Here is a 24750-nt window from a genome sequence, read left to right on the forward strand (position 1 = left end):
GGGGCTGTGCTCAGTCTCGCTGTCATGAGTCCGAAAATGGAATAGTCGTTCTTTAGAGAGAACCTCACTGAAGTATAAGGCCATATAACTAGCATAGATCGCATTTGAGAGGTTTCCAATTCTGAACGAAATTGTGCAAAGTAAACGCACCGCGAGCCCTAGATCGCGTTTGAGAGGTTTCCAATTCTGAACAAAATTGTGCAAAGTAAACGCACCGCAAGTGCTGCGGCATACACCTTCAGCATTCTTCCTTTCGAACCTGCACAGTGGCGGTGCTGTTGCACGATTTCACCCCGCTACATCTTCCTTAGGCATGATACTTTGCACATCGCAGCCAGGCTGGCCAGGCAGACAGGTGCACACGCGGCACAAGCAAAAGCCAGCGAAAGCGAGCGCGCCAAGCCCCCGTTACGCATATCACACGTAGATGGCCCGATATGCGCAGCCGATGTAGGTGGCGGATTGCTGTTGAGACGTTTTGATGCAGCAGACCATTTTATTAACAATGCATTTGTTTGTGCAAAAAGTGGTATGCTCGAACAAGCGTAAGCGCGTAATCGTTTTGTTTTGCTTGTGTTTAGTGACGTAACCGGAACTTCCGCTACAGCAGCTTCGGGTCTTTGGAAACACGCGCCTCTAGCTGGCGGTGGTTCGGCAGCATGGACTGGCATCGCACGGCCACCGGATGTGACGTCTATGCAACCTATCTATAGCATATCTCCCCCATCTAAATGCGACCGAGATCGAACTCGCGTTTCCGGGTCAGCAGCCGAGCACCGTAACCACTCAGCCAACACGGCGGCTACATAGTCAAAAGTACTTGCATACAAAGCCCTTGTTCGCACCTTCACATAAAACTACTCTTGTCCTACCTGGAGCGGTCACAAAATGGACTGGGGGTTTCTGGGGCTGGTCTCCGGGCTGCCGAACAGCGAGGAAGGGCACCTCCTCTTCTCCATCCGCTCAGCTCAAGGAAATGTACAGGGCTTTGTGTGGGGAGCTTGTCCTAGATACCCCTGTGTCCTTTTTTCTTCCTTATTTCAGGAAACTTGCGCTTTGCCTACATACTTCCAACATGGTGGTAAAGAAGTAGGGAACAGGGCAAGAAATGTGGCTTCAATAGAGAAGAACGATCATAAGGGCAATGTGGCTGTGTTGCGAGTCACATGAAGCTGGCTTTTTTTTTTTGTTCGAGACGCTCAAATCAGGGTTTTCGGTTCCCGCCAATTCGAAGAACACTGGGGATTATCGGTACTGTACAGTTTGGTTTATGGGGGTTTAACGTCCCAAAGCAACTCTGGCAATGAGGGACACCGTAAATTTCGACCGCTGCTGCCAGGACGTAACACAAGTCTTTTGGGTCAGCAGCCGAGAGCAATAACCACTGAGTCACCGCGGCTACCTGGTACTGTACATAACAAAAACGCTCAACCCTAAGCATAACCATGGCAGCCAAAGAAAGTCCCTCGGTGCTCACTGCAATATGCCATGCATTTGAAAGAAAGTACTCTGAACACCGCATACAAACAAATAGTGAATGAATATTTATTTTCACATGACGAAGACATGTACAAGTTCACTGAGCTTGTGAGCTAAAAAAAACTTGGGCGTGGTAAGCAAACTACAGGTTGCCATTTTTTATTCTCTACACAAAATTACGATGGCAATGACTACACTATACAGTGCATCCCCAGGAGCGCAGCGTACCTGAACGTCTTCACAAACATCGACACTGCTTTGTCATGTTTTAATGCACACCAGACATTACAGCAAAGGATCCACATTCCCAATGTGGATCCAAATAAATCCCCGAGTAGCCTGTAAAAGTTTACACAGTTCGAATATGACAGTGCCACAAAAACAAATAATTAGCAACTGCAAGTTCCTACCAATCAATGCCAATCAATAAAAATTGAAGCTGGCCAATCCAGATCAATGAAAATGAACCTGGTTGAATTTAACCCGTTTTCAGTTTAAATTCCAATACACAACATAAAGTACAGAAATGCAACTCATTCGCCTCAGTTTTGCTGGTGGACAGTTTGACTCGCTTTTCAGGCAGCAAAGAAGTTGCATTTTAAAGCATGGAAAGTAAAAAAATGGGGGAACACACAAGCACAAACAACAGAGCACTGAAAACAAAGCCAGAGATGTAGGGCCAAAGAAAAAAAAATGGCAGTGACATGTACTCCAGGCTGTGAACTGCTCTGTGCACCAAAGCAAGAAAGCTCTGATGTGGACTGGAGGTCACAGGTAGAACAGCCGGTCACACAGCAGAGGGCTTGGTTCCCGATGGATGTTGTCCCCAACAAGGCTGGCCAGCTTGTGGGCATACTGATCAATATTGCAGGGGAAAGATAGAATAAGTGTTAAATAAAGGGTCAAACCACACTAGCAGAAAGGGGCACATTAAGCAACAGTTGTTTGTGTCAGGAATTAAAGAGACACTGGTCTTAAAATGAAAATTTTTATTAGATAAATCATGATGAAATGTGTTTTGTACTTCCTCCTCCTGTTTTGAAAACTAGTTTCAGTACATCTCAATTAGTTTCCATATTATGAGAAAATAAGTGAAGCTTAATTATGTCATTTTTTATGGGCTGTTAAACACTTCCCACAAATTTTGAATGGTCGCCGTAGTCAAAGACCTGCCAAGTTGAGTTATGCTATTTAAATTGTTATTGAGGTACATCAGCTAAAAATGTGTTGCATCCAAGTACCAAAGCAGGAAATATTAGATAATATTATTTACAAAATTAAATGTTAGCCTCTGCCATAAAAAAATAGCATAGCTCCACGGTTTAGTTCTTAGTGAATTAAACAGTATAAGATTAACTGAAATTGCACCATAAAAATGCAACAAACACTTCCGTAAGGCTTGTCATGTTGACAAAAACACAAAGTTCAGAAAATCGCATTTGAAGTGTGTGTGACAGCCATTCGGAGGAGAAAATGGTGGAACACTGGCATTCCAAGAGGATTTCACATGTGAGTTACAAGAGATGCAGGGAAGAGTGCGATGGTGGCCGTCGGGGACGTGGTTTGCCATTTTGGTGCTTTGGAGGCCATCAAATATATCGACTTTCTAAATGATGAAGTCAAGTATGCCAAAGCATCCTCCATGTTATTTTTGCCGGCACTGTACATAATCAGGGACGCGTCTCGTAATTATGGCCCAGAACATCAGGCATCTGCCTACACGTGTGCCTGTTAGCGCTTAAATTTCGTATTCTGGATTTTACTTTTTTGTCAGCTGTAATTATACAATGCCAATATGAGTTTTTTTTTTTTCACCTAGGAAAAAATGCAGCCATTGTGCAGGGTGGCCCTGGTGCAATTTCAGCGGATTCTGGTAGCAAAACACTTTTCTCTCGCTCCCTTGCCGACATGCAGGAAGAAATGGCGAGAAATACGAGCACTGCCACTTCAGTGTTACCAGCCTTTCTTTTTTTACCACTTTCCTTGTAACATACCTTCAGTTATTCACAATAAAAGTTGGCAATAACAACAGTGCGCGTAAGTGCTGAAGTAATTTTTGTGCTTAGAAATTTTTCTTTTCCAGAGAAAAGTAACTGCAAATCCCTTCTTTTCGGCCATCCAGCAATGACATACAGTCGAGCCTACATATAACAGCCCCACTTAAGACAAACTTTCGCTAATAACGCGCGAGATCTGTACGACCATCAAAATATACATTGTTTCAATGGCACAAAATCACACGTATAACGAACGTCATTAAGCCCTGCTGGTCGGTTACAGCGAACGGACGACGTAAACCCGGCGCTCCAACCCCTTTGTGCACCCGGCGTGCGGTTGAGTGGTTCTGTTTGGTGGGAAAAATTTGTGTGCAGGGTGTGCAATTGTATCCTTCGGAGAACACCTTCGCTGCAGTGCACGGGAGTGGGGAAGGGGAATTAAAAAGATAGAGTCGCGGTATGTTTTCGGCCAAGCCTCGCTTTTGAACTGCCCACCCCGTTTCGTGCCGCTCTCAGGTGAGCTACCCTTTCCCCGCCAACGCACCTTCCAAGATCGCCCTCCCGCACCTCCGCTTCCTTCTCCTCACTCTATTGCAAATCCGCGGGTGGCCTCCGCGATCAACTGTGCCGCCGCCGGTGCCAATCGCGGAGGCCACGCTCAGTGAAGCAGGCCTTCCATGGGAGCCAAGAGGTGGCTGCACTGATGCTCACGGACGCCCCTCATTGGTCTCTCCGCTGGTGCTGTGCGCCTGTATCTTTAGCTTGATTGCCGCCTGTGTGCGCTGCACGTCTGCCCCCATCGCGCGCTTTTGTCACACTTGTGGTGCGCATGTTTCGTTGGCTTCGTTCAAATCTCGAGCCCTGGTTGTAATTCGGGATGGCGGACGGGAACGCCGTGCCCATTTGCATTGTATTCAATGCTAGAGATAATGAAAGTGGCCTGGCTGGAGGTGACGGCCACTGGCGAGCAGAACTGCTTCCGCAAGGCCGGCTTCGTCGAGTGTCTGATGCCGAGCATGATGCTTCGGAAGATGACCAGCCCGGCGGCGATTTGTGGCAGCGCGTCGTCGACTCCAACGTGGGGGTCATGACACTGGTTGGAATGATTTTATTTCTGTCGATGATGACGCCGACACCGGGAACCATGCACGGACGAGGGCATTGTTTCTGAAGTGCGGGACAAGAGTGACTCGGAGGAATCTGAGGAGGATGAAACTTTGGAGCCAGCACCCATAAGCGCGCCTGCAGCAATGGGCTACGAACAACTTGTCTATGCCAAGGGCCTCGCCGAAGAGCACTCTTCTGCTTTAAATAAAGTGAAACCTCCCACATCGGATCTGCTCTGCGAAAACAGACGTCCATCACTGACTTTTTCACAAAGAAAAAATTTTGTGTTTTGACAAGCAACTGTCTTTAAAGCTGTGGTCCACTTACTACGAACTTCGGGATATAACGAACGGATGCCGTGTGACGCTCATGTTCGTCATAAGCGGGCTCGACTGTATTAAAATATGGGCAAATATAAGACTTTGACCAGACATCTAATCTACTGCATTACCTTATCTGAAAACGATCTATGAATTCAAATTAAAAGTGCAAATTATAGACTCCACTGCATTTTCATCAATGCACTGTCATAAACTGTACCCAAATCCAAGCCTCACCTGGCAAGGGGCAGGCACACGCACAGTGCCAGGCCAGTTATAGTACATGTGTGTAAGCTTGTAGGTGAGCCGCTGCATCTGGTCAGGTGACAGCCCAGTTGAGTTCCGCACCACTACGTAGTGAGTTGGCGACACTGTGCCCTGCCGCACTTTCTGTGATACCAAGAAGAAGTCGCACCTGCACACAAACAAGATCAAAAACAAATTTTTGCTATGTAATGAGCAAGCAAAGAAATTCAAAATAAAGGTGTATGCATTAACCAGAGTAGAGGAACATTGTGAAAAAAAAAAAGCACAAGGATCCAAAAGTGTAATAATCCTCATGCCCATCAAATATTTTTTCTAACCATCCCCATCCCGCTTGAAGCAAGCATATAGCTGGAAATAATTTGCTAACTTAGCACGCCAAGAACGAGAAGTTGTGATGTAAGTGTGAACAGTGGCGACACACACAGCCTCGCTTAACATTATCATGGAAGAACACAATGCCTAATATTGAGCCTGGAGACAATGGAGCTGAACTAGTCTCTAGTATGTGTTCAACGAGTCAGTTGTTCCTGCAATTGTTTCACTAGGGGCATTAAATTTGTAAGCAGATGTGGTAACCGTGCTAACCACATGCACACGTACATCGCATGCTGATCTCAGATATGCAAAAACTGTTCCTACAATTTCCAGGACAGTACGGGGGCAGTGTGAATTTGTGTGCAAAATTCTTCCCTCTACAGTCGAGCCCGCTTGTAACGAACATGAGCGTCACGTGCTGTCCGTTCGTTGTACAGTCGAGCCCGCTTATAACGAACATGAGCGTCATGCGGCGTCCGTCCGTTAAATCCCGAAGTTCGTAGTAAGTGGACCACAGCTTTAAACACATGTTGCTTGTCAAAACACAAAATTTTTTTCTTTGCGAGAAAGTCTGTGATGGACGTCTGTTTTTGCAGTGCAAATCCGATGAGGGAGGTTTCCAGTTTACTGAAAAAGCAGAAGCGTGCTCTTCGACGAGACCCTTGGCATAGACAAGTTGTTTGAGGCTCTCTATGTAGCCCATTGCTACAGGCGCGCTTATGGGTGCTGGCTCCGAAGTTTCATCCTCATTCCTCCGCGTCACTCTCGTCCCGCATTTCAGAAACTATGCCCTCGTCCGTGCACGGTTTCGCGGTGTCAACATTGTCATCAACAGAAATAAAATCATTCCAAACAATGTCATGACCCCGCATGTTGGAGTCGACGACACACTGCCACAAATCGCCGCCGGGCTGGTCATCTTCCGAAGCATCAGGCTTCGCATCAGGCACTATCGACGAAGCCGGCCTTGCATTTGCAGTTCCGCACGCAAGTGGCCATCACCTCCACCCAGGCCGCTTTCATCATCTCTACCGCTGAATATAATGGAAATGGGCAGGGTGTTCCCGTCTGCCATCCCGAATTGCAACCAGGGCCCGAGATTTGAACGAAGCCAACGGAACATCCGCACCGCAACAAGAGTGACAAAAGCGCGCGATGGGGTAGACGTGAAACGTGCCCAGGTGGCAATCAGGCCAATCAAGTTAAGGATATACATATACACAGCGCCAGTGGAGAGACCAATGAGGGGCGTCCGTGAGCGTCAGTGCAGCCACATCTTGGCTCCCACGGAAGGGCTGCTTCATGGAGCGCAGCCTCCGTGATCGGTATCGGCGGTGGCGCGGTTGGTCGCGGAGGCTACGCGCAGATTTGCGAGAGTGAGGATAGGGGGAGCGGAGTTGCGAGGAGGGGCGGGAGGGCGATCTTGGAAGGCGCGGTGGCGAGGAAAGGGTAGCTCGCTTGAGAGCGGCACGAAACGGGGCGGGCAGTTCACTTGCCATGAGGCTCAGGAAAACATACCGCGCGCAGGGCGCACAAAGGGGTCAGAGGCAGGTTATCTCGCATTGCGGCGCCGGGTTTACACCGTCCGTTCGCTGTAACCAATCAGCAGGGCTTAATGATGTTCGTTATACGTGTGATTTTGTGCCATTAAAATGTATATTTTGACGGTCACGCAGGTCTCGTTCGTTATAAGCGAAAGTTCGTCTTAAGTGGGGCCGTTATATGTGGGCACGACTGTAATTTTCCTCAACTCCAGGAGCAGTGTACAGCTCTCAACGGCTGCATATGTTCGCTGCTGCTTGTGAGAATGCTAATTTCGCTGATGGGCCAGTCCTTAATGCTGCTGCCAATCGAAGCACTAGCACAAGCTTTCAAGGAGGTGAGTGAGGAGGACAGTGCTCTGGGGACACAGTAGCAAGGATCCAAGAGCAGCACTGTTTATTAACACCCAAGACATGCAGATACTGAATCTGATGATACACAAGTGCCTTGCGTGTCGTGTATGTTCTCCCTCTGTCCTCATCTGTTAAGCGCACAGTTGCCTTTCACAGAATAAATGCCTCTCTGGTACATCTTTATGCAAGCTGTAACAACACAGACATGCATGGCTCAAAAAGGCTAAATACAAGCATAACAGATGTGCCGAGCCACAGTATGGACTTTCTCCTCCTGAACTGCTTTACAACCCAAGGACAGCAGTGCACTAAGTCCGCTCACTCACCAGTCGGTGCGCGTGATCGTGTGGTCCACGATTGTTCCAGGAGCAGGGTTGTCCAACTCCACTTCTCCATTCTGTTTAAAAAACAAGGGAACGAAAAAAGTTTTTGAAAAATTGTCCGATATATGTGCCGCCACGGCGCAGCAACTCATGAAAATGCATCAAAAACACTTGTTTTCTATGCTTGTGCAATTCAAAACCAGCTGCTATAATGCGCTCTGTTTGGTCTCATTTGATAGCACAGCTCGCCGGCTTTCTTTCCCGCCTATGTGACGCCCACGAAGCCTATTCAAGGCTAAGAAAAGTGGCAAAAACAAAAACGGAGGAGCAGTCCAGTGACTGGCGGCCGTCTGCCACATGGCAAAATCAGTTTAGGCATGTGTGAACAGCAAATTTTCAGTTCAAAGCGAATGGTTACTTTGTTCAGATAGTTTTGATGGGAAGCGAATGCTTTGCAACTCAAAATGTAGTAATAAGAGAAAAATAATTCACTACAGCTGAACAGCATATTGTCACGTAGTGCTGACTGCAGTCGAAGCAGCGATGAAGACGAACGAAAGGGTCTTCTAAAAGAAAACTGTTTATTGGGCTGACTTGCACCCAAAATGAACTGAATCACTCGGTGGCGGCGAAGCGACAAGCGTGCTCGGCGGTCGTCGAACAGAATGCTCAATTTAAAGCTGATAGCAAACTTTCGAGATAAAGAGCGCAAAGTTACTAGAACATTCCGGAACAACGTAGAATCAGCTCTGCCTGGCTGCGATCAATCGAGATAACTCTAGTCGCATCTTGCGTCGCAAACAAAGCGATAAAGTGGTGTGGCGGCAGACTTGAAAAACGAACAAACACTGCAAATATTTGCGGCATTACTCCCCTCTCAAAGAAGCATCGACCCGATGCATTAAAACAAATAATGCGACTAGTAAGGAAAAAAAAAACGGATCTTGCGAAAATAGAGCATGGAAATGCAGCGTCCTTTAGCGCGCATTTCCGGACTACATGGACAATTTCTGGTCGTACGCGGCGTCGCTGGGATGCAGTCATTGCGTCAGGAATGACTTCATAATCCAGTTCACCCAGCCGACGAAGAACCTTGTACAGGCCGAAATAGCGGCGATAAAGCTTTTCACTCAATCCACGGCAGCGAATGGGCGTCCACACCCACACTTGGTCTCCTGGCTTGTATTCCGCGTTGCGTCTTCGTAGGTTGTAGCATCTGGCGTCGGACCGCTGCTGATCTTTGATCCGTAATCGGGCAAGCCTTCGAGCTTCTTCTGCGCGTTGAAGGTAGGCGGCAACGTCGACGTTCTCTTCTTCTATAGCGTTGGGCAGCATGGCGTCTAGCGTGGTCGTGGCCTCCCTGCCATGGGCGAGCCTAAAAGGCGTCATCTGGGTGGTCTCCTGCACTGTGGTGTTGTAGGCGAAGACGACGTAAGGCAGGATGACATCCCAGGTTCTGTGTTCGGCATCGACATACATAGCAAGCATATCGGCGATGGTTTTGTTCAGGCGCTCGGTCAGCCCGTTGGTCTGCGGATGGTATGCAGTTGTCCTCCGGCGGCTGGTTTGGCTGTAGCGCAGGATGGCTTGCGTTAGTTCCGCCGTGAATGCTGTTCCTCTGTCCGTGATGAGCACATCGGTGGCGCCGTGTCGAAGAAGAATGCACTCCACGAAAAATTTGGCGACTTCTGCTGCTGTTCCGTTCGGTAGGGCTTTTGCCTCGGCGTAGCGGGTCAGGTAGTCGGTTGCTATGATGATCCACTTATTTCCAGATGTTGACGTTGGAAAAGGGCCAAGCAAGTCCATGTCGATCTGCTGAAAGGGCCTTGAGGGAGGTTCAATGGGGCTCAGAAATCCTGCTGGTCGTGTGGGAGGAAGTCTTTCGTCGCTGACAATCTCGGCAGGTTTTCACATAGTGTGCGACATCGGCAGACAGTCGGGGCCAGTAATACTTGTCTTGAATGCGGCGGAGGGTGCGAGTAAACCCGAGATGCCCAGCTGTCGGCTCGTCGTGTGAAGCCTGTAGAACTTCTTCGCGGAGACAAGTAGGTACAACAAGGAGGTAGGCTGTTTTGTCCGAAAGCTAAGCAGGCTCGTGGCGCCAAGTATGGAAACCTCGACGAGTCACTTCTTACTTGGTTTAAGGGGGGAGACGGCTTCTGGGGGCGAAAAAAATCGCAAAAAAAACGATTTTTCAGGAATAGAATTTTTGAAACCTGCAGCTGTTTTTCTACTAGTCTGTGAAATTCCAGAACTCCGGAGGCAATATTTCGACTGTAATACGATTAAAAGACGCAGATCCGCGCACACTTGGGAAAGATTTTGATGCGAAAACCACGGTCTTTCCGCAACACGTAACCGTCATTCTTCGGCAGTGATCGCCGCCATCTTGGTCTCATTCGAAAGAGCAGCTTTTAGTGTTCAATTTCGCGCCATTGCTGTGCTTTTACGCTTATTGGTTGCGGGAAAAAAAGGCACCAAAAAACAGTCGCAACGTGCGCTGCTATTCGCTAGTCGGCGCACGTGACTAAAACGTGTCATCCGATTGGCTGACAAGCTTCCCGTCGTCTGCTTGGCGCGTTCGTGGCCGGCCGTGAGCTCAAGTGGGAGCCACTTTGTGTATCGTTCTTAGTGCGCTTTGCAGCAATGTCAGCACCTAAGTTCCGCACGGCGCACAAGTTCGGAAAATGAGGAAGAAGACGCTGACTGACAACTTCAAGAAGAAGAGCTCAGCGGAAACCGCAAGCATCGCATCTGAATCGCAGTGCGATGTGGAGACCGTGTTAGGAGTAGGCCTAACGGCGACCGCGGACATTGGAACATCGGACAGCGGTCGCGTTCGGCGAGACACCCCGATGCTGCAACCTTCCGAAATAGCAGCAATTACAAAGAAAGCGCATGGGAAACTGCAGCAGATGGCATCGACTCCTGCAACGGAGCGCAAAGCTGCTTTCTCCGGTGCAACCGCAGACGCTGCGACTACCACTGACGAACCGCTCGGCGACGCGACTGACGCAACCTTCACGATTGTTAGTTTGGAGTCTGTGAATGCGCTACTAGCGTGTGTGAAGTGCAAAGTGTGCTGTGGTAATGTGAACATCGGCAAATGTGACGAGTACGGCCTTGCTGTGAAATTGACGCTTTCGTGCGTAAATTGCGGCGACGTTTCTTCCGAATGGAGTTCGCCGCGTGTGATCGGCGGTCAAAAAAAGAATCCGTTCGTTGTGAACATTCTTGCCGTGCGTGCCATGCAAGCAACCGGAAATCAGCGTGCTGCACTAAATGATATATTCTCGGCAATGAATATATCTCATACGGGTTTGCACACAAAAACGTGGCAAAAGTACGTCAAAGAAAAGTTGACGCCCGCGGTGGATCGTGCAGCCCTGCGCACGATGCGTTCGGGAGGTGTACTCGGAGCTAAATCTCGGACACCCAGGTAACATCGCAGTCTCATTTGACGGCTCGTGGATGACACGCGGGCATTCCTTGCACATTGGAATCGGGACAGTTATCGAGCTCTTTACTGGACTTGTGCTCGATTACGTCGTGCGCAGTAATTTATGCGCCGTGTGCGAACGGGGCCTGAAAGATGATGACCCGACGTACTCAGCGTGGAAAGCAAGCCACACATGCCAGAAGAACACCAACAAGAAGGCTTCCGAAATGGAGGTAGAGGCTGCACTCATCTTATTCAAGCGGTCTCTAGAACTGCACACAGTCCGGTACACAACCATACTGTCCGATGGGGACAGCCGCACTTTCCTTGCTTTGCAAAAAGAAGTCTTTGGGTACATTCCAATTACCAAAGAAGACTGCATAAATCATGTGCAGAAGCGCATGGGAACCGCTCTGCGCAGTGTGGTCTCAAAACAGAGGTTCTAATGGAGAATCCCTTGGTGGGAAAGGAAAGCTTAAGTCAGATTTAATTTCTAAATCGAGTTCATACTATGCATGGGCTCTGAAATCACACATTGGTGATGTGGAGGCCACACATAGGGCTGTGATGGCCACCTATCATCATGTCACTTCTAATGACATCACCGCCAACCATAGCTTCTGTGTAACAGGCCCCGAGTCTTGGTGCAGACAGAATGCTGCAGAGGCCCGAGGTGACGCCATGCCATGTCACCGACACAACCTGCCTCCTCTTGTCTGCAATGCTTTGCTGCCTGTATACGAAAGACTTTCTAACAAGGGGCTTCTTGATCGCATCCAACGAGGCAAAACTCAGAATAATAATGAATCCTTACACTCAATGATATGGGCACTTGCCCGAAAGGAGCGCCACGCCTCACTTTTTACCATTCAGGCCGCTGTGGCTGAGGCTGCAATGAAGTTTAATGCAGGAAATGAGAGAACTGCTGCATGCATTCTGAAAGAGCTGAGCCTGACCTCCAGCCCCCAGGCAACCAAGCACATGCAAGAGAAAGATAAACAAAGGAAAGCTGCATGTGCACAAAAGCACAAATCGGCAGAAAATGTGCAGCGCATGCTGAAAAAGCGCCACTTCAATGATAGCAAGCAATCAGACTACATTCCGGGAGGCTATTAGCAATTGCCCAAGGCCACTGGACCAATAATATTGAATTTTTCTTCAATAAACAGCACTCCGATTGTTTTTCTCATTTTCTCAGAATGCAAATTTTGGTCTCTGAGCAAATTTCTAAGTGGCATATCTCGGCATCTATAGCTGACAGAACCATAATTTTTTTTTACTGTGTACCTAGGTGATCTGAGCATGCGATATTGGAAGCAGTTTTCTCAGTTAAGCCTCAAATTTTTTTAATGATCTCGTTCGTAATTGCATGCTGGCTACAGTTTATTGCATGTATTTCATTGTACTGTGAAATCACTAAGGATGGTAAAATTAGAAAACTGTCTCCAACATTGCATTCCATTTTCCTTTTGGAGTCTAACAATGCGCCATTCTTGAGCTTTTATGCTTTACGTTTCCCTCATTGTTCTGGTGAAAAAGGGGGCCTAATTAATTATATCTTGAGAACTAATTAACCTACCAATAAAGTAATTGCATTTTTGAAATCAGCACGAGGAGCTGGTGAAGGATATGCAATTTCATTAAGTATGGTGGAGAAATAAATAATTTTCCTCCAGAAGCAGTCTTCCCCCTTAAAAAAGCTCGCGCTGCCGGTTTTAAATTCGACGGCAGCATTTTGCACGAGAAGGCGATGGAAATAGCCAACCGACTGGGCATCAGTGACTTTGCGGCGTCAAATGGCTGGATCGACCGTTTCCGGAAGAGGCACGGCATAGTGTATAAGACGGCATCCGGGGAAGCATTAATTGTAAACTTGGAAACAGTCGACGATTGGAAGGCCACACTATATGCCATAAATGAGGGGTATGAGCCTCGTGACTAAATTTTACAATGCCGACGAAACGGGTCTTTTCTTTCCGCTGCAGCCATCCAAGTCGTTAAGCCTGAAGGGCGAAGCATGCCACGGAGGCAAATGCCGCAAAGAACGATTGACGGTGCTCCTTTGCTGCAACATGGATGGCTCGGACAAGCTGAAGCCATGGGTAATCGGAAAATACCGAAACCCACGGTGCTTAAAGAACATTCGCCTGCTGCCATGTCACTATAGAAGCAACAGTCGTGCATGGATGACGGGTTCTTTGTTCGAAGAATTTCTTCGTTACTTTGACAACAAGATGGGCTCCCAGTGCAGGAGTGGTGTCCTTTTTCTTGACAATTGTGCTGCCCACCCGAGAGACCAGTCGTTTCTTCGGAATGTTAAGCTTGTTTTTTTTTCCTGCAAACACTACAAGCCACTTGCAGCCGTTGGATGCCGGCGTCATAAAGAACTTAAAGCACTCGTACAGGAAGTGCATCATAAAGCGCTGTCTGGCGCGTATTGATCGCGGACAGCAGCCTACGATCATTTCAATACTGGACGCTATGCACTACATCGCTTCAGCGTGGACTGCAGTGAGCGCGTCAACTGCACAGCACTGCTTCGCGCGGTGTGGCTTTCGCATGGACGGCGGAGAGGAAACTGCCACGGAAGCTGAAGAGACGGAAGCAGCCTCTCATGAGCAAGAGCTGAGTGAAGCTTTGAATGCGCTGGGTGCCACGGGAGTCACGTATGACGACTACGTCGCCATGGATGCTGCTGTCGTGACGTCCAAGTGTCGGAGTATCGCTGAGATCGTTGCAGACTCGGTCGCGAGTGAAGCCTCAGACTGTGATGACGACGAGGAGCACGAGCCGCACGATTCCGGGGAGATGGCGGACCCGAGCTTTGGAGAAGCCGTCGCGGCTCTGGACCTCCTCCGCAGGTACGTCGCACCTCAAAGCGACGCTGAGAGCAATGCGGCTTTCCAGGCCATCGAGAAACGCGTGGCGTTTTCCAGCGAGCGGAAAAAACGGCAATCGACCATTCTCGATTTTTTTAAGACCTAAGCTCACTTGATGTCGAAATAAATTGTTTCAAGGCAAAGCTGCACTGTTTTCATTAATTTTCGGACCTTTCCTCACTGTTGCGTTTTCCCGGCTGTTACGTTTTTTTTTCGCGGTCCGGTGAAAAACGTATGAACGGGGTTCCACTGTATTAGCGGAAATATCCAAAAGATGTGGTTTGCAGAATTCGCTGAGGGTACACTTTTCACATACTGCTGGTTTATGGGTGTTTAATGTCCCAAAGCAACTTGGGCTACGTGGGACGCCGTAGTAATGGGCTGCAGAAATTTCTACCACCTGCGGTTCTTTAACGTGCACTGACATCGCACAGCACATGGACGGGCCTTTGGAATTTCACCACCATCGAAATTTGACCACCGCAGCTAGGACTGAACCCGCATCTCACAGGCCAGCAGCCAAGCGCCATAACCACTCAGCCACCACGGTGGCTGCACAATGTCAACCATTCAGACACCATTAGTTGGCAACAGCAGCATTTATCATTGCAAATAACTAAGACCCCGGCCCTGTATTAAAAATTTTAAGCTCTGACAGCAGGGGCATGCTACTCTAGTGATTACTTCAGAAGCGACAGCCACTCACCAACTTTGCAAAAATGCGGGTGTTGATGCGCTTTTGGACAACCACCACAGCAATCATCGGATTGTAGCCAGGGCTCGCGCAGCTGAAGGATGCAATCAGCTGCTCAACCTCATACTGATTCACGTGGGCGAGCTGCCCATCACCCACGCCATCACGGAAGATGAAGATGCGATCAGGTCGAGAGTGGTTCACTTCATAGTACTTGGCCAATGCATCCAAGAAGGCCACCTTAATGCAGTTTACAAGCTCCTTGCCAGATTCTTGAAGAGCGCACTTAGAGAACCAGCGAGTCATGTTGTTATTCATGCTGGCCACAAAGCCGATCACAGACTGCCCGCCTCGAGTGCTATCATGGTAGACGTCCACGCCCACTATCATCACCTTTTTCTGCAAAAGAAAAAAGTAAAGACAAGAGAATAGACAAAATGGTTAAGCTCACGCACAGATGTAAAGCCACTGTGCCTGCAAACAATATGCAGAACAAGAAGTCACATTTCCCACCTGCCGTATTCAGCCAATAAGTCGCCGACCAAAAATTTGTACCTTTATTTTTGGACGCACTTGGGCTACTTAGATTTCTCCACGGCCCAGTCACACACCCCATGGCACCAATCTATAATGGCAACTTGCACGTACCACAGCAGCACCGCTGAGAGACGAGCTGCTGTTTAAATTATATTATGAAACCTTAAAGGGACTGCAATAAATTAATTGAGGTTACATAAAGCAGATGAGAGATAGGCATTCGATCACACGTCAGCCCAGTGCAAGAATTTTTGAGCTAGCATCAATAACAACCAAGATAGAGACAATAAAAAATTACGCTCCTCCTCCCCCCCTCAACTCGTACACGCGGGGCACCAGAAAAAAAAATAAAGAAAACAGCCCTGGGAGTGCGCCCCGCCTATGAACACGTCATCGGCTGACGTTCGGTTTGCAACTTCTGATTGTCGCACCCGGAGCAGCAGCATCAGCAGCATCTCCACGGTCTCTCTCTACGCCTTTCTGGATTGCGGCGCGCGTGGGATTCTTTTGCTTGTTGTCTGTTGTTGGGGACGAAAATTGACACTGTGGGTGGCTCCGGGACTCCCGACAGAAAAAAGGCGGCAGAGGTAAATTGAAACCATATGCGCGAAGGCAGTGACCTGGCTCGCGCGACGGCACGAGCAGACGACTTTCACGGCTACCGGAAGTGTGCCCGTGACGTCGTGGTTGCCGTGGCTCCAGCTAATGACAGCGTGTGGTGGCCTGCCGACGTCACAAAACTAGTGACGTATATGTTCACGATTTTAGTTGCAAAATCCGTTACTACAAAAACACCAATCGGCCCACGAATTTTGAGAAACCCAGTTTTTAAAAATTCATAATAAATTGCCGGCTCAGTTCCAAAGACGCATACTTAGTGTAAATGCTCCTTAGCACCATTTCTAAGCATTGAAAACATCTGCAAGTGACTTTTAATTAATTGCACAGTCCCTTTAATGATTGGGATTCGGCCAGCATTGTAGGTGAGAAAATTGTAAGCAAGTCCAATTTCATCCCCTATTTACCCCGACAGCCATTATGCAATCAAATGCATCAATGCGTGCACGTCTCAGTCTTGATTCCAATCAAGGCTTAATGCATTATCCCTATGGGAGATTCGTCGGGCCCGTGTCAATTCATCGTAAAAAACGGGTCGTCGCATGAACAGGGGACGCATGATCGGGGTTGCGCTGTATTCGCACAGGCCTAATTTTGAGTACCTTAAAAACCCACATATAATAGGGACCCGCAATAATACGAGGTGTAATTTTAGGAAGTAAAAATGGGAAAAAAAAGTTTTAATCCTGGTATAATGCGAGTAAAAAAAGAGACAGCTCAAAGACATTCCAACAGTCACGGAAGCCGAACGCCCTCGGATTATTTGGGAACGCTGGCGCGTCGGATGAGGCAAAATGCTAACAGCAGGTACAGAGGCGCAGCAGTAATCTTTTTTTCTGGACAGTAAGGGGTGAGAGTTGGGAGGGGGGGGTCAATGTAAAGGTGGCAATGCATGGCATATATTGCGCATTATTACCTTTGTAGTATTTTTTAGGGTATGTTCGCGAAATCTCCACCCAATTTTCACACCCCCTAATTGAAGCGCCCTAATTTAACAAAAAAAGTGCAAAAATTACACGAGTAAATACAATAAGCATTGTGAAAGCAAAATTCTTTTAAAAGACGAAGACAATACCATGGGGATGTCAACTGTCCAAAGTTCGCCACCCAGCTTGCAGTTGATCTGTAGAGCCACCTTCTGAGTGACACTGCGCAGCTTGAGCTGCTGGCCAATGGTGTTGGAGATGATGACTTGTGATGGAATTGGCATGTCCACACAGCACAAGCGCTTAACTGCACTGTAACGATCATCCCGCGAGGTTGGGAAGACGACCACGACTATCTGCACCTGTGCAATCAACAAGAAACTCGTATGGGCAACCAAGAATATAAAAGCAGAGTAGAAAAATGGCACAACACAATGCTGCTATGGCTTCTTTTGCAAGCCATTGGCTTTGATCCTGTCACTCTCCAGACACCGTTTGGTTTACGGGGTTTTAGCGTCCCAAAGCAACTTAGGCTATGAGGGACGCCATAGTGAAAGGCTCCTGAAATTTTGACCGCTCAAGGTTCTTTATGTGTACTGACATTGCACAGTACACGGGTTTATTTGACCACCACGGCCGGGATCAAACCCGCATCTTTCGGGTCAGCAGCCGAGCGCCATAACCCGAGCCCCCGATGCAGCAATATGGCAACCTACCTAACAGAGTTGAATCCTGCTACAGTAAAACCTCGTTAGAACATATCCACTTAAGGGGGAAGACTGCTTCTGGAGAAAATTTTCTTATTTCTCTGCCAAACTTAATGAAATTGCATATCCTTCACCACCTCCTCATGCTGATTTCAAAAATGCAATTACTTTATTGGTAGGTTAATTAGTTCTCAAGATATAATTAATTAGGCCCCCTTTTTCACCAGAACAATGAGGGAAACGTAAAGCATAAAAGCTCAAGAATGGCGCATTGTTAGACTCCAAAAGGAAAATGGAATGCAATGTTGGAGACAGTTTTCTAATTTTACCATCCTTAGTGATTTCACAGTACAATGAAATACATGCAATAAACTGTAGCCAGCATGCAATTACGAACGAGATCATTAAAAAAATTTGAGGCTTAACTGAGAAAACTGCTTCCAATATCGCATGCTCAGATCACCTAGGTACACAGTAAAAAAAAATTATGGTTCTGTCAGCTATAGATGCCGAGATATGCCACTTAGAAATTTGCTCAGAGACCAAAATTTGCATTCTGAGAAAATGAGAAAAACAATCGGAGTGCTGTTTATTGAAGAAAAATTCAATATTATTGGTCCAGTGGCCTTGGGCAATTGCTAATAGCCTCCCGGAATGTAGTCTGATTGCTTGCTATCATTGAAGTGGCGCTTTTTCAGCATGCGCTGCACATTTTCTGCCGATTTGTGCTTTTGTGCACATGCAGCTTTCCTTTGTTTATCTTTCTCTTGCATGTGCTTGGTTGCCTGGGGGCTGGAGGTCAGGCTCAGCTCTTTCAGAATGCATGCAGCAGTTCTCTCATTTCCTGCATTAAACTTCATTGCAGCCTCAGCCACAGCGGCCTGAATGGTAAAAAGTGAGGCGTGGCGCTCCTTTCGGGCAAGTGCCCATATCATTGAGTGTAAGGATTCATTATTATTCTGAGTTTTGCCTCGTTGGATGCGATCAAGAAGCCCCTTGTTAGAAAGTCTTTCGTATACAGGCAGCAAAGCATTGCAGACAAGAGGAGGCAGGTTGTGTCGGTGACATGGCATGGCGTCACCTCGGGCCTCTGCAGCATTCTGCCTGCACCATAGAAGTGACATGATGATAGGTGGCCATCACAGCCCTATGTGTGGCCTCCACATCACCAATGTATGATTTCAGAGCCCATGCATAGTATGAACTCAATTTAGAAATTAAGTCTGCCGTAAGCTTTCCTTTCCCATCTAGGAATTCTCCACTAGAACCTCTCTGTTTTGAGACCACATTGCGCAGAGCGGTTCCCATGCACTTCTGCACATGATTTATGCAGTCTTCTTTGGCAAGTCCAATTGACCCATAGACTTCTGCTTCTTGCAAAGCAAGGAAAGTGCGGCTATCCCCATCGGATAGTATGGTTGTGTATCGGAGGTTGTGCTGTTCTAGGGACCGCTTGAATAAGATGAGTGCAGTCTCTGCCTCCATTTCGCCAGCCTTCTTGTTGGTGCTCCTCTGGCATACGTGGCTTGCTTTCCACGCTCAGTACGTCGGGTCATCATCTTTCGGGCTTCGTTCGCATGTGGTGCAAAAATTACTGACCACAACGTAATCGAGCACAAGTCCAGTAAAAAGCTCAATAACTGTCCCAATTCCAATGTGCGAGGAATGCCCACGTCATCCAAAAGCCATCAAATGAGACTGCAATGTTTCCTGGGTGTCCGAGATTTAGCTCCTAGTACACCTCCCGAACGCATCGCGCAGTCAGCTGTCATCCTCAGGGCTGCATGGTCCACCGCGGGAGTGAACTTTTCTTTGACGTACTTTTGCCATGTTTTCGTGTGCAAACCCCGATGAGATATATTCATTGCCGAGAATGTATCATTTAGTGCAGCACGCTGATTTCCAGTTGCTTGCATGGCACACGCAGCAAGAATGTTCACAACGAAGGAGACCGCCTGGAACCTCCGAGGAGAGCGGTCGCGTTTTTCCGAGCTCCCGCTGATACGGCTCCCTATCTCGGCGGCAATCGCCTCCCAGCATCCGGCCTGAGCGTTCGCGCGCTGCGCGCGCTGTTTCCTGGATTAGCGCGCTGTGCCTACTTCGCCGCCTGCTGTGTCCGCGCTCGCTCGCGGTCGCTCCCCCGTACCATGGAGGTGCAGGTGCAGGGAGAGACCCTCCACCCCCGGGACTACGACCCAAGGGACTGGACCCACGTCCTTAGTGTGTCTGCCCGATCCCAGGACCTCTGCACGTCAACAAGACCTGATGCCTGCCAGTCGCACCTGCAAGCCACGCGCGCGGCTGCGCAGCGTTCGCGGCAGCAGCCGCCGCTCCCGACTGCTGACTACAAAATAATATTCTGGTCTCGAGGCGGGCTACAGCTGGACCTCCTTCCGCCCCGACTACTACGGGAAACGATCCTTCAAGCGGCGTCACAGCTTCAGGAGCCGACGCGTACCCGAATCAGGGTTCATCCTACAAACAACACGTGCACCATAAGTACGCCCCTAAAAGGTGACGCACTCGCGCTAGTTCGCATAACGCACATAAACTACCAAGCTAAGGACTTCGCAGTCGCAGGCTATATAGCACCACCTGACGGAGCGGTACGCGGAGTCATCACAAATGCATACTGGGAGGAGACGCCGACAGCTCTCCTCCAGGACCTCGTCACCGGCAACCCGGAAGCCCCCACCGTGGACGCCCGTCGAATGGGGGCCACGCGTTCCATCCTAGTCACCTTCCGAGCTGGGCCTGTGCCACGCGCCATTCTTTATGGAGGAGCCCTCCACAGGTGTACACCGTACAGAGGGCATATAGAAGCCTGCACAAACTGCCGCGTCCCAGGCCACCGAACGGATGTGTGTGTCCACCCAAGATCGCATAAATGTCCCCGCTGCGGGAAATCCCATCCCAAAGAAGATGTGCCATCATGTACTCCCAGCTGTATTCTCTGTGGAGGCCCACATTTGACCGGGACTGGGAACTGCAAAGCACGGGGCCGTAAACTGGCGTCCCCGAGGAACGCTCACTCTCCTACATCTAAATCGCGGCTGTCTCGCCGTGATCAACAAAACGCAGCAAACCGACGCAGCTCGACGGCTTCCCGGTCAAGTTCCAGAAACCGACAAAAGAGCAGCAAAAACTCCTCGCGTCTCACTTGGGCAGACCGCGTTTCCGGCAACTCCACCCGTCATCCCCCGCCACCCCAGTCCTCCCAAGAAGATTCGAGAGACCTGGAACTCCGGGCCTTGCGCGACGAGGTAAGCCGTCTCTCCTCCCTTTTAAGCACCCCCACCCCTTCTCTGCCTACTCAACCCGCACCCCCTCTCGTTAACCCGACCTCCCCATCCGCAGACACTTCCAGCACCCCTCCTGCAAAGAAGCATCGAACCTCAGATGCCTCACCGCCTCCCATACCCCTAGAAATAGACGCTAAATTCGCTGCACTGGATGCCAAATTTGACCACAAACTAAAAGAGCTAGACACCCGCCTTGAGGCCAGATTCAATCATCTTGCCGCCACCCTCACCGAAAAACTTGAGCAGCGCATGGACGCTATGCTTACCAAGATGATGGAGTTCATGGAACATAAGCTTACCCATCGCTTCACCCAAATTCATACCACCTACACTCCTCCCCCCCTACTTCCGCAAGCACAAACCCCCTTTGCTGAACAACACACACCAATTGACACCCGTCTCACTCCCCTCCTCAACCCCCCTACTCTCCAATATGGCGGGGCGGAGCACTAATTCTCTCCCCATTTTAACCTGGAACTGCCGTGGTTTCCGGGCCAAGCGCGCACCTCTGCAACTTCTCCTTCCCACCCTCACGCCCACTCCCCATATACTTCTTCTCCAGGAGACTGCACACCGGGCAACCCTCCCCAGCTACACATCTACACACTCAGACACCACTAGCGCACCCAGGGCGTCCACACTCATCCACCGCAGCCTCACCTATAAAACTCATCACATCACGTCTGAGACGCCCTGCGTGATCACTGAACTTATACATAACACACATACACTTGCTTCAATCTTTATAGCAAATATATACCACCCCCCGTCCCAGCCGATGGCCTCGCTAGAAACACTTCTGCGAGAGCTACACCACCTAGCGGGGAAACATCCTCTACTAATCGGTGGGGACTTCAACAGTCAGCATACTGACTGGGGATACAGAACCACGACACATCGAGGTCGCAGGTTGTGGCTGCTCCTGCAGAACCTCCAACTCACTGTTCACAACACGTTTCAGATGCCCACGCGGATCGGCAACAGTGTCAGCATGGACACCAGTCCGGACCTGACGCTGAGCCGCTACATCCGCGGCGTTACCTGGAACAGAACTCAACATACATTGGGCAGTGATCATTACATTATACAAATCACTGTACCGTACAAGCCACCCCGTCACTCCTATACAACACATAAAATGGTTAACTGGGATGCACTTCGCGCTGCACGCACCACCCACTCAGACACTCCCATCACAGACATCGACGCCTGGGTGCAAACACTCAAGCATGACGTTCACCACAACACGCAACACATTGAAACGACCACCGAAACCCCAACCCTGGACACACGCCTAGCCCACCTCTGGGAGGCTTATCAGAGCCTCCTGGAACGCTGGAAAGGCAATAAATACAACAAGACACTTAAAAAGCGGCTGGCCGCGCTGCAGACACAAATCCAACAACACTCGGAGGAGCTCTGCCGGTCCAACTGGGGACAGATATGTGACGGCATCGCCGGAAACCTGTCCAGCAAACGCGCATGGCAACTCCTCCGACACCTCATCGACCCCACAAACACCAAATCGTCAACACAACACCACGTGACACGTCTCATACACCAACATATTGACGATCCCGAGGCCCTCATAAACACACTTCAGAATACATACACCTCTCCTGGTGCCCCCACACTTCTACCCGCCTACACAGGACCAGCCAATCCAACACTCGACACAGACATCACTGAGACGGAAGTCAGAGCGGCCCTCCTGACTCTCCGAACCAACTCCGCACCTGGTGCAGACCAAATCACAAACTCCATGCTCCGTAATCTGGACGACCAATCGATCACCCAAATTACGCAATACTTCAACCAGTGCTGGAGGGAGGGTATCCTCCCGCAGTCCTGGCGCCATGCGAAGGTAATATTCATACCCAAACCAAACAAAACACTTACTCTTCAAAACCTTCGCCCCATTTCGCTAACCTCATGCCTCGGAAAGCTCTTCGAGCATGTTGTGTTAGCGAGGCTCACAGCGCACATGGCGGACAACCATCTATACCCGCATAGCATGGTGGGATTCCGCCCCCATCTGTCCGCACAGGACGCCATGCTTCAACTCACACATGACATTTTCGACCCGCTTCTGCCTGGTCACACCAAGGCAGTCTTAGCTTTGGATCTCTCCAAAGCTTTTGATCGCATCGAACATCAGGCGATCATGACTGCCCTATCTCCATTGAATGTGGGTGCGCGCACGTACACCTACATTCAAGCATTCCTCACTGACCGCACGGCTGAGATACATTTTGGCCCTCTCTCTTCCCCCTCCTACACGCTTCAGAGTATCGGAACCCCTCAAGGGTCTGTCCTCTCCCCCTTCCTTTTCAACATCACCCTCATCCCCCTCGCCCGAAAATTGGCAACTATTCCCCACCTTAAGCACACTCTTTATGCCGACGACATCACACTGTGGACCACCCACGGCAGTGACGGCGACATAGAGAACACCTTACAGGAAGCAGCCACCCTCACCCAAAATTATGTACAGAACATCGGACTGTCTTGTTCCCCAGAGAAGTCCGAACTGCTCCTCATCCGGCCTAAGAACCACCGCTCCCCCCGCTCCCCCATTGCCATCGAACTGAATGGGGACCCTGTACCGGAGGTTGACACCCTCCGCGTATTGGGCCTGCATATCCAGAACGATGGCAAAAACACCACCACCCTCAGGAAACTCAAGCAGGTTGCAGGCGCGATATCGCATCTCATCCGCAGAGTTTCGGGCCATCATAGAGGCATGAAGGAGCGCGACCTTTGTCGCCTCATTCATGCCTTTGTCCTCAGCCGTGTGCTCTACACTACCCCATACCTAGAACTATCCAAACACGACATAAATGCTTTGGATGCCTTGATCCGCAAGGCATTCAAAGTCGCACTTCATCTTCCCCTCAACACCCCCACAGACAGATTACTAGGCCTGGGCCTCCACAACACGATCGGGGAACTCGTGGAGACCCATCGACAGGCCCAATACATAAGGCTTACACAAACCTCCACAGGCCGGTATATCCTGGACTCTCTCGGAATCAGAATACCGGCCAACGACCCAGCCCTCCTCCCCATTCCTCGATCCCTTCACCGAGAGCTGGTCATCAAGCCACTGCCAAAAAATATGCACCCTTCCCACCATGAGCAACGCCGCAGAGCCCGTGCGAAGGCACTCCACCGAGTATACGGCTCCGAGGCGGACGCCGTATGGGTGGACGCCGCCTGCACGGGTGACGAAGCAACCGCAGCCGTGGTGGACTCCTCTTCATCCGCCCTCCTCACACTACCTCTCCCCCGAGACACCGCCCCAGAGGCTGCAGAGGAAGCCGCCATTGCAATTGCCATCACCCGCACGGAAGCCCGGTACATTTTAACAGACTCAAAAACTGCAATTCTAAATTTTGCGCGAGGCCGAGTCCACGTCCCTGCTTTTCGCATACTGGACTCGCCCGATGCACCCCCACCCCGCCATGTAGAGCTTATATGGGTGCCTGCGCACTCCGGGAATCCCGGAAACGAGGCCGCCAACCTTTTAGCCCGCGGTTCTTTAAACCGGGCTCAGGTGGCCTCGGATCGGGGATTCGCTAGGGAGCGAATGCACTCGTTCAGCGAGATGACGCAGGCCTACAGAGCCTCGCGCCAGCTCTACCCCCCGCCCCACCCCTCCCTAGATAACAAACACGCAACACTCTGGCGCAAACTACAGACACACACACTCTCCTCACCCCTGACCCTCGCCCACTATCATCCCTCCTTCCCCACTCCTGCCTGCACCTTGTGCCCAGAACCCTTCGCCTCCTCCCTCCACATCCTCTCCCTCTGCCCGGCGGACCCTCCCCCGCGCGGCCTAGAGGACCTCAAGACCTGGGAGGACTGGGAGACCCTGCTGCACTCAGAGGACCCGGCCGTGCAGACCATCGCCACAGGCCGGGCTGCCAGTGTTATGGACCT

At 49.8% G+C, this 24750-nt stretch overlaps 1 protein-coding gene across 1 annotated transcript in view; it reads right to left on the bottom strand.

The window, feature by feature from the left end:
• Positions 1-1523: 1523 nt before the first annotated feature.
• The window catches only part of LOC144115608 (piwi-like protein 1), a 132323-nt gene continuing 109096 nt past the window's right edge, over positions 1524-24750 (bottom strand). The window contains exons 15-19 of the mRNA XM_077650029.1: positions 16946-17158; positions 14728-15114; positions 7707-7777; positions 5141-5318; positions 1524-2334 (exon numbers count right to left, since the gene is read on the bottom strand). Coding sequence (XP_077506155.1) covers positions 2248-2334; positions 5141-5318; positions 7707-7777; positions 14728-15114; positions 16946-17158 — 936 coding nt within the window. The 3' untranslated portion in view covers positions 1524-2247. The remainder of the gene's footprint in view (positions 2335-5140; positions 5319-7706; positions 7778-14727; positions 15115-16945; positions 17159-24750) is intronic.

The sequence above is a fragment of the Amblyomma americanum genome, chromosome 1 (genome assembly GCF_052857255.1).
Source record: "Amblyomma americanum isolate KBUSLIRL-KWMA chromosome 1, ASM5285725v1, whole genome shotgun sequence".
Taxonomy (NCBI): Eukaryota; Metazoa; Arthropoda; class Arachnida; order Ixodida; family Ixodidae; genus Amblyomma; species Amblyomma americanum.